Source organism: Miscanthus floridulus, chromosome 4 (assembly GCF_019320115.1).
Source record: "Miscanthus floridulus cultivar M001 chromosome 4, ASM1932011v1, whole genome shotgun sequence".
In the NCBI taxonomy this organism is placed as follows: Eukaryota; Viridiplantae; Streptophyta; class Magnoliopsida; order Poales; family Poaceae; genus Miscanthus; species Miscanthus floridulus.
The window spans coordinates 116,187,092-116,197,385 of record NC_089583.1 but is presented as its reverse complement, the minus strand read 5'-3'; the positions used below and the strand labels follow the sequence as shown (position 1 = coordinate 116,197,385).

The 10,294-nt window shown below is 45.6% G+C and overlaps 2 protein-coding genes across 2 annotated transcripts; one reads left to right on the top strand and one right to left on the bottom strand.

The window, feature by feature from the left end:
• Positions 1-866: 866 nt before the first annotated feature.
• Positions 867-4,100, bottom strand: LOC136552785 (non-specific lipid transfer protein-like 1). The gene is made up of 3 exons (XM_066544350.1): positions 3,571-4,100; positions 3,421-3,447; positions 867-1,126 (listed from the first exon to the last, which is right to left on the bottom strand). Exons 1-3 carry the CDS (start codon positions 3,929-3,931, stop codon positions 990-992), a joined length of 525 nt encoding a protein of 174 aa, XP_066400447.1. The 5' UTR covers positions 3,932-4,100; the 3' UTR covers positions 867-989.
• A 1,778-nt stretch (positions 4,101-5,878) lies between these two features.
• LOC136549161 (vicilin-like seed storage protein At2g18540) lies at positions 5,879-6,298 on the top strand. Its single transcript, XM_066540441.1, has one exon. The coding sequence runs from the start codon at positions 5,879-5,881 to the stop codon at positions 6,296-6,298; it is 420 nt and encodes a 139-aa protein (XP_066396538.1).
• The last annotated feature ends 3,996 nt before the right edge of the window (positions 6,299-10,294 follow it).

Genomic DNA, 10,294 nt, shown 5'->3' with positions numbered 1-10,294 from the left:
AGACGACTATTGATCTTATGTAACCAAAACCGAGCCAACCCGCAAATTAGTATATGCATACCTTGCTATGCTAGTGTAAGTCAACAATGTTGTAATGAACCAGAAAGCTATTGAGGCAACAAAAGCCCTAATACGTGTCCAAATACGTTAATTTCGATTAGTCTCCATGAAGGGTATTCGGATGATTAGATCAAGCATGGCCAATTGTACGACAAGGACGAAGCCGAGCAAAGTTGGGTACATCAAGAAAAATGCAAAAGAAATGACAGCCGATAGATTTATTTTATTATAATAAAGTTATAATCTGTTAATTTGTTGTATGTACCTTAATATCTGAAGGTAGATTCGTGTGTCTTTCTTCTCCAATGTACTGAGCGAGGAAAGAACAAAGATTAGATGTATTGCTGGGTGTACGGAAGAACAAAGATCAGATGTGAAAAAAGATCAGATGTGGTGCTGGCGAACGGAGGAAGAGAGGCAGATGTGGTGCTGACGAACGGAGGAAGAGAAGCAAGAGAAGATGTTCTCGAACGGATGAACACGGATGAACAAAGATCAGATGTGCTGCTGGCGAACGGAGGAAGAGAGGTTGTTCTCGAACGGAGATAGAGAGGTTGTATGGAGGAAGAGAGGTTGTTCTCAAACTGAGATAAAGAGGTCGTACGGGTGATTGCTGGATGTGAAAAGGGAGTAGAGGTATTTAGACAGGGAGGATAGTATGTAAAACATGTCGGTGCTGCACGACACGACAATCGACAATAATGCGGAATCGAATAGCTGTGGCCCAGCGACAGCCAACACACAATATGACAACATGGCTGATTGAAAACATGGAAAAATAAAGAATGTCAGACATAGGCACCAAATGTCTTACAAACAATCAATTAAACTTAATGAATTATGTCATAGTGTGGATACATATCATAGGTTCATTCACAGCACAACTCATCATGAACTAAAACCACCAATCACCGAAACACCAGGAATCTTCAGAGGTTGTGCGAGAGCAGAGTTGCGGCCACTGTGGCGAGAACGACAAACGCCGAGATTGACGATCCGGTCGCCGCCGCTGACTTGGACAAGCCTGGGCTTGGGGCTGCCGGAGCCGTTCCGAAAGCTGTAGGTGCTGCAAACATGGAAACGGCATTGCGAACAGCATTGCGAGTGAGTTAATGATACACAGACGTTCTCATAGGGCGTGATTGGTTGTAAACAAGCCATGAGCCAGGATGGCCCAGCTATACAGGACCAAAGAAGCTGGGTTGAGCTTGTGCAAGTGGTCGTATTTGGTTGTCTTTGCCGTTGGTCTAGTACGAGATGAGATTGTGTTTGGTTGCATGCATGTATTAGTTTTTTGGGTGTCTAACGCATGGGTCCCTGCATCCTAAGTGAATCAAGTCATCCTGCCCATGAGGGAAGGAGAAATCCAGAAGACGGAGGCGTGCGGGATGGAGGAAGGCAAACGAATGAAAAGATGCAGGCAAAAGGTACGAACAGGGCAACCTAACACGACGTAAGTGTACGGGGGAATGCAGGATGCCCCTTCAGACGCCTTGGTTCGGGCAACCAATCACCCCCATAGTTTCAGAACCTATTCAGATGCATAGCTCTTTAGAAAATGAAGATGGGGCTTTCAGTGAATGAGCAGAGATGGTTTTTACTGTTAGGTCCAACTTCACCCTTTTTAGTGCAAAAAAAAAAAAAAAAACAGGAAAGAAAGAAGCTCGCTTTCACAATGGTTTTGCGTGTTCTAGATACACTAAAATAATGTACTGATCAAATGGAACACAGGAAAGAAAGCTTTCACAATGGTTTTGCGTGTTCTAGATACACTAAAATAATGTACTGATCAAATGGGCTGTTGGCAAAGTGGATAACTAGTACGTCTCCGTACGCACCTACTACTTTCATAGCTGCAATTAATTGGCAGTTTACATCATTTAGTTGCGAATGTAATAAACTGTTAATCTGTTAACAAAACTAATACTGCACCGACTTGCGCACTAATAAAATTTAGAGTCCAACCCACAACCACAAAGGTCAAAGGAGGAAGTGCTTCTGTTAGTAATTCAGATTACTTGTCACTGTCGTATGATAATATATAATTAAAATTTTAGCTTGGACATCTCGCTATGACAATATACTCGCTCTGATCCAAATTATATGGATGTGTTTGTTTCCCTTATGCAAAAGTTTAGCCCTATCACATTGAATTTTTTATACCAATTAGGGGTATTAAACATATGCTAATTACAAAACTAATTATATAGATTGAGACTAATTTGCAAGCCGAATAATTAGTTCATGATTTGACAATGTGGTGCTACAGTAAACACTTGCTAATTATGGATTAATTAGGCTTAATAGATTCGTCTCGCTAATTAGTCTACTATTGTGCAATTAGTTTTATAATTAGCTCATGTTTAGTCTTCCTAGTTAACATCCGAACGTCCGATGTGACACGGCTAAACTTTAGCCCCTGGATCTAGACACGGCCAAGTCGCTTTGACTTTTTTTTGGTACATCTATTTTACAATGCATCTCGATATAATATTATGTCTAGATACATAGCAAAATGGATGAACAAAAAAAGTCAAAACGACTTATAATTTGGAATAGAGGAGTACATAACATCCCGGTCCTGGATCCAGAGAAAATTGTATCATCCATCATCATGTTTATGTCAAAGTCAACTATGTTGTTTTAATCTAGCTTGTAAAGGCAAGAATTAGTAAGACTAATGCTAAGCTACTTGTAAAAATTAGCAAGGTGGGGGTTGCGAGCAAGTGCTAAGAATTAGCCTGCTAAAATTAGTAGACTAACAGGCCCACCCTTCAACTTGTTAGGCCCTGTTTGATACTACTGAAATTAGCATGCTAACTCTTAGTCTTAGCACTTGATGGCAACATCAATCTCTAAGTAGCTAACACACCTAGTAGGGTTTGTTTGGATCCAGGTTTACGGGTGTTTAGTTTCTATATATACCTATTAGCAATATAGATCCAAACATGGCTTTGCTCATAGGTTAAAAGGTAGTAGCAAACCGACCATGTTTAAATCTATCTCTATTTTTTATTAGCTAATAATACTAACTAATACTTCACCCGTTCCAAAAAGAAATCAACCTCTAAAGTTGTCTTAAGTTAAAATTTGACCGAATTCATATAAAAATATCAGTATTTATATGATAATAATAAAAATTATCCTTATTAGATACACCATAAAATATATTGGTGTTATTAATGTTTAATTCCTTTTCTATAAAATTAATGAAAATAAAAATAGTTGGACTTATTAGAGCTCTATATAAAAGTTTGTGATCTATTTTATGACGTTGACTCAAAGAGAGCCAATTTCGTATGGATGCATCGTCGTTGCAAATTATTGTGAACAAAAAGGACAGAGGATATTTTGTGTTACCTGAAGCAGGGGCGCCGGGCACTTTGACTGCAAGAAAGGAAAATAATAAATTAATCCAAGAGGCTTTTACTGTATATTGTAATCACAAATCAACACAAGAAAGAAACGAACAAGAAGCATTAAACCAGAGATGAGGGCGGTAGTACTGACTGTTGCATTTGTTCAAGGCGGCGGGGTCTTCGCCGCACGCAGCGGGCAGCCCGGCGGCGCGGGTGAGGTTGACCTGAATGCCGTAGTTCTGGCCGAAGGCGGCACAGAGGCAGGCGACGGTGGCCGGGCTCTTAAGGGCGGCCTTGACGCCGTTGCAGCACTCCCCGGCGGGCTTGCCCTGCGTGCTCCCCTGCTGCACGTACGGCAGGCAGCCGATGAGCCCGGTCACCGCCGACGAGCAGTCGACCGGCGGCGACGGCCCCGGCGCCTGCGACGCCGCGCCGGACGCTAGCGCGAGGACGGCCACCGCGACGGCGACGGCGGCGGCGAGGCACGGCACGGTGAGGCTGAGGCGCGACATGGCTGGACGGAGGGCTTCGACTCGGAGGCCTAGGCACGTGCGTGGAGATGTGTCTCACTTGGCGCGGGTGGAGGGAGGGCGCGGGGCGGTGGCGGCGCGTGTGTTTTTAAAGGCGGCGAAGTCGTCCCGTGCCCAGCGCGGACGACGAGATCGTCTAGGGTGTTGTGCGGTTGCGATCGGGGCTGCGGTCTGCCTGCCTAGGCGCGCCATCGATCGGTATCCGCTAGTTCAGTTGTGCGCGCGCCGCCGCGAAACTGCGCGTCGTTTCGTTTCCGGGCTCGATCGAACGGGTAACTGAAGAGACGAGAGAAATCCGCGAGACGTCACGTCTTTCTGCCGCCGGATCCGCGCGGCGCCGCCACGTCTCTACTCCTCCTCTTGGGCGACCCGACCTCGTCCGTCCCACACGGGCAACTCGGCAAGGCAAGCAAGGTCGCCAAGGGGACGAGGAGCCACGTACGGTACGCCCCGCGCGCGCGGTGCGCTGCCGTAGGCCTGTAACGTGTATGCTGCCGGTGGTTGTTGCATCACGCATGTGAACGGCGGAGCCATTTTTCGCTACCTAGGCATTTGCAACTGCCACGCCCAAGGCTCGAGTGTAGCCACCGATGGAAAGCCAAGAACTGGTGCGATCGCGTGCAACGGCATGATGCAGCCATGACCATGAGCCAGGCATGTGATCCATGCGTCCGTCAGTTTCCACCTTCCCTGGCTGGACATGCATGCTTGAGCATCTGGCTGGAGGCGAGAACAAGTTCAATTATTGCGCGGTTCATTCCTAATTAATTCTGCTTGCTGTTGCTGCCATCTGGTACATTGGTTCCTTATATATCCAGTAGGATCGAGGGTGTCAGTCAGATCTCGTCCAGCGGTAAACTATATGCAATGCAACCCATGCACGTATTTTATACTACCGGAAGCTTGCTTGAGCTGTGTAACAGTTGTGTTTCAGCTGTTCATTCAAAAAACAGTTGTGTTTCAGCTGGTCTCGTCGCCAACGGAACAAAGATCAGTACCACCAATAAACGCTTAAATAAATACAAAATATATATGTAGCGAGCGACTAGCGAGCAACGACACGGATACATTGAGCCGGTTCGCTGGTTGATTTCTAGACTGATAAATCCGACTAGTGCTGGTTTGTTGTGAGAAAAAAATACTATTGGTTGACTGATAAACCATACCTGAAACCAACAAATGAACAGGTTGATTGAAGGAACATGTACCACTTTTGTTTTATATCTATACAAAAACAAGCCTGGTCTGAATTCTGATGCTGTAAGGCTCTGTCCACAGCGGTGCCAGCAGCTGGCCTGGAAGTAAAGCAAAACAGAAAAATAATCATCAGAAAAGGTACCCGATAAAAAGTGAAAGAAAAAAAGAAATAAGAAGTACTACTAACCTTTTTTGGCTGGATATACTAGTCACTTTTGTAGTACTGGTGAAATGTAGAATGCATGAGCAAGGCAGAGAGGCTCATGAGTGAGATGATTTTTGCATTGGAAAAACAACATCATGCATTCAAGCTTGAATATGAAGAAAAGCGAAAACGTATATTATATTGGGTGTATATACATCGAAACAATAAATGGTGACCAACTTTCCTAAGCTTGTTGTCCATTCCTTCTACTGCATGAAACTCAAATCACAAATATAAATCAATTAGTTAAGCGTGTGTCGTTCAATAATCATGCGATGAAACAATGAGTAGATTATATTGTCCGTGCAACCTAGTCAACAGCCGGCCGGCTAATCAGCTATCTGCCATGCACTATGGTACAGCTGAAAACACCAAGTAACGCGACAATCACAATGGCCCTGAACTCCGAACGCCTGGTATTTAAACAACATCGTAGCGCGTACGTTCCTAGATGTTAGATTAAGCACATATACGAGAGCTTGATCGTCGTTAGTTCATCGTAGCAAATTCCCAAGGGTCCCTACACCATGATGTGCTTTATGGTTACACGGCAACGGCGGCTTGAGGAGCGTCGTCAGGAGGAGGAGCTCAACAGAAAGAAAGATGCAGAGAAGAAGACGAATTGCTTCCGTATTCGAAGGAACATGGCCACCTATGAGATGGAGGAGGGAAGGAGGGCAAGAGTTGCTCAACATGAGAGGGCTACGAGAGATGCCAAGGCGGCAGATAAGAGGAAGGAGAAGAAGCAGAGGTTGGAAGAGGAGGTGAGAAAGGAGCGGGAGAAGATGCGAAAAGAAGAAGCGGTGAAGAGGCTGCAGGCTGAGAAAAGGATGCTTAAGGAGAAGGAGAAGAAGAAACGCGAGGAGGAAGCCAAAAAGAGACGTGAAAAGGATGAGAAAGAGAAGAAGAAGAAGAGGAAAGAAGAGCTCAAGAAAAGAAGATGGTGAAGAGAAAGTGAAGCTAAGTATGATTGTAATCCGTATTGAATAGTTTAGATGCATGTATTATTCGTTCCTTTAATCATTTCATAATACTAATTATGTATGAATAGTCAAGCACTCTTGTATAATATCTACCGAGACTCGAGTGCTCTTCAACTCAAATTTAGGTATTTGTTTTTTTCTTATTTTATAACAATGAAAAATCGTCAAATTGCTTCTATGTTGAGAAAAAACAAAATTGCTCCTATGTTGAGCTGAGTTCCGTCCGATGTCGAAAGGAGACACTAAGCCCACCCGAACTCTCGGATTGATTGAAACCGTGCCCAAAATAATTCAAGTGTATATTGTGTACTCCCTCTATTCCAAAACAGATGACATTTTTGACTTCAGACTTGCTAGCGTTCGGACGTCCGATTCGGAGCGCTAGCGTCGGATGCTGCTGTGCGCGTAAGAGAAATGGAGCCTACATGCGGCGCCTGTTTTTTGTGCACCCCACCCGTGGGTCCGCACGCCTGTGCTCGGTTTCTCACATGCCCGTCTGTGCCCTAGCAGCGAGCCCCTGCCACCCGAACGTCACCCAGCAGCTGCTGCAGGTGGGTCTGTTGCAACATATGTAACATCAGATCTACTTTTACAACACCCAGATGAAACACTTGCCACATATGTCCGAAAACAGTTGAAACACTTGCAACATATATTTGAAACACGTGCAAAAACACCTGGAAAACACTTGAAAGTCATTGCAAACATATGCACCATTTAGATGAAACACTTGCAACATGCGTTGAAACACTTAAAACATACGCTTGCAACATGCATGTATATGCAACATCTAAATCTACTTTGCAACATCCAAGTGAAACTGTTGCAACATACGTCTGATACAGAACATACACTTGAAACATACGTGTATAGCCTTGTAACATGTGCAACATCTCGATCTACTTTGCAACATCCCGGCAACATCGATATAAAACACTTGCAACATACCTCTCTGAAACACCTAAAACATACGTTTGCAACATGCTCTTTCAGCGCAAACATCTCCTTGCTGCTTTACGGATGGAGGCTCGTCGGTGCATGGAGGTCACTGGTGTGCTTGCCGACGGCACGAAGCTCGTCGGCAACATGGAGGTAGGCAGCGGCGCATAGAGAGCAGGGTGGGGCGGCACTAGCGGCGATGGCGCAGAGGGCGGGCGGGTGGCGCATGGAGGTCACCGGTGTGCTCACTGGTGGTGTGGAGTTCGCTGAGAACGTGGAGATGGGCGGTAGCGCACAGAGGGCGGGGTGGGACGGCGACACGGGTGGCGGTTGTGCAGAGGCGGGCGGGCGCGGCAGCGGTGACGCAGAGGGTGGGTGGAGCATCCGGACGATCGGACTGTCTAACCCCAGCATTTCTGTTTTGACTTTCAGATATCATGTTTGATAATTTATCTTATTCAGTTTTCTCTGTGGATAATAAAATAAATAAGTCATTATTAAAGTGTCTCTAATGATAAAAATAAATCATAACAAAATAAACAATATTTGTATTAAAATATTTTGAATAAGTCGAACAGTCAAACGACATATCTATAAGTAAAAAACGTCATATGTTTAGGGACGAAGAGAGTATATTAATAAAGGAGAGAGAGAGAGAGAGATAGGGGCATGCACGAAAGTGTGACCGGAACAACGGTCCGAGGCAGAACCAGGGGGGCCAGTGGGGGCCATGCCCCCCCCCCAAACAGTGATTTTTAATACCCTTATTAATTATACAATACAAAGCATATTTATCCCATTTTAACTCTATTTTATCATAATGTTTTGATTTTTTTATGAACACTGACTATATATGTAGAAGCATAAAAAAATATGTTGAAATATACACTTATGTACATATTTGTCACACATACGATGTGTTATTATGTTTGTCCGGCCCCCCTAATCAAAGTTGCTGGTTCCGCCTCTGATAACGGTGTAGGACAAGTAATAGTCTTGGTGGCCAGACAAGCTCTCTGACCACGTTGCTTTGGGGAAGGAGCAACAGAGCCCAAAACAGTGCCGGCCCCTAGGGGGAGAGCACGAGGTGCGACGGCCGAGGGCCCAGGGCGAGGAGAGGCCCAAGCCCATGTATACAAACCCCTAGGCCCTATAGTCCATTAGGTATCATCAACAAACTAATGAGAAGACAGAAGATAGGTAGAGAACTGGGCAGGCGGTCCAAGAAGACAACGTCGGCCTTTCTTTCCCAGGCAGAGACGATGCGAGGAGCCACGCCGCACACTCTGATCGCGACTCGCGAGTTCGCGACACACCGACGTACGCACGTGGAGCCGGCGAGCCACGCCACCGCGGAGAGCTAGACTGCCAGAGAACGGTGCACGACGACGGCGGCCGTGCAGGGCTCCACGACGACGACATCTTGGTTCTTGCCTTCTTGCGAATTGCAATCGCCGATCAATTGTTTCAGTTCATGTTCATGTGCTAGGTTTTTTTTTTTGTTCATTTTTTAATCCAAATTAATTATTTATATAGTATTTCAGACTTCTAGTATTTTGTACTCGTAGTCATGTTTTCCTTCTAATTTAGGTGTTAGATTAAAAAAATATTATTATATTATTTTTGTTTTGCAAGTAAAAATAGCGTCTATATATTATAAGATTTTAGAGAAGCCGGCGCGACGAATTCGTCTTGTGGTCCTCAGAATCTAAGAACCGGCACTGACCCAAAAAGGACTTGTTGGAGGCACGCACGACGCACCTCACACTCCTAAACGTACGAGTGGTGCAACCGTACATACGGACCCGACAATTGTTTGTGAAGAATTGGAGTTGCTCGCTGGTGCGATCTCCGATGACATCTCGGAGGCAGGGCATGGTTGAAGCAGACTAAAACAAAAAGTCCAATTCTGTGTCACATTTTGCATGACGCAACACCGCAAGCCCGCAAGCCCGCAATAGTAAGGACCAGATCATTCTTGCGCCGCATCGACGACACTGCTGTGTTTTTTGTGATGTTTTTTTTCTGGAGGATGTAAAAAATGAAGGACGTCAATTTTAGAAGGAATCGCGGAGACCAGTTGACAAATTTGTGATGCTTTTTGGAGGATGAGCGTCGCAAAGGATGTCAATTATGCAATTTCTCCTGGCAAAGGATGTCACTTGCCTCGCCTTACCTGGTGAAGAATTACAGGAGAGCTGAGGATTTGCAGCAAACGATCGTAGATTATTTACTGTTGATTGATTTGGTGAGAGACAAAAATATTGTTCTAGCTTATAATTCACGATCGTATACGAGCGAGAAGCTGCCTAGCCAGAGACTTGTGCTTAGTCCGCTAGGAAGAGACCACAGACCACGCACGCTGGTATGGACGCCATCGCGGGGCTGCGCCGCTGCGGGGAGCCGTCGTGGACGTCCGCCATCGCGACCGACTCGGCCGGGTCGCCGGAGGCCCGGGAGCGCGATCGCCAGCGCGTAGCAACGGGAGTCCGAGTTCCCTCGGGCAACCGGGGTAGTCGCGCCTTGGGCCGCTACGGCAGAAGCGATCGCGTTCGTGATATTCGTGGGTTGTCATCAGGTTCGACGTGATGAGGGCCTTGATGCCGAGGGAAAAAAAAAACCGTTTGTGAGAGGTGCGGCCCATCACAAAAGGACACGACTAGCCGTTCATCTATTGATTGACTTTTCTCAAAAAAAATCTATTGATTGACGTTTCTCAAAAAATTCTATTGATTGACTAATCAGGATTCATCAAGAAACAAGAATTTCCAAGGCTTTTTGAACGGACAAAGTACGTCGCTGGCTCCCGACCAATCTCTGAAGATCTCCAGTCCCATCGATCTTGAGGTGGCGCTGGCAACCTCCACATGTCAGTGACACTAATTGTACATCACATGAGATAGGAGTACGTTTCCAATTCCCACGGCTTTCCAACATGTTCGGTTGGCTGGTTCGTATCGTTGCTGATTCGTGAAGAAGTGCTGCTGGCTGGTTTGTGTGAGAGAAAAATACCGTTCCAAC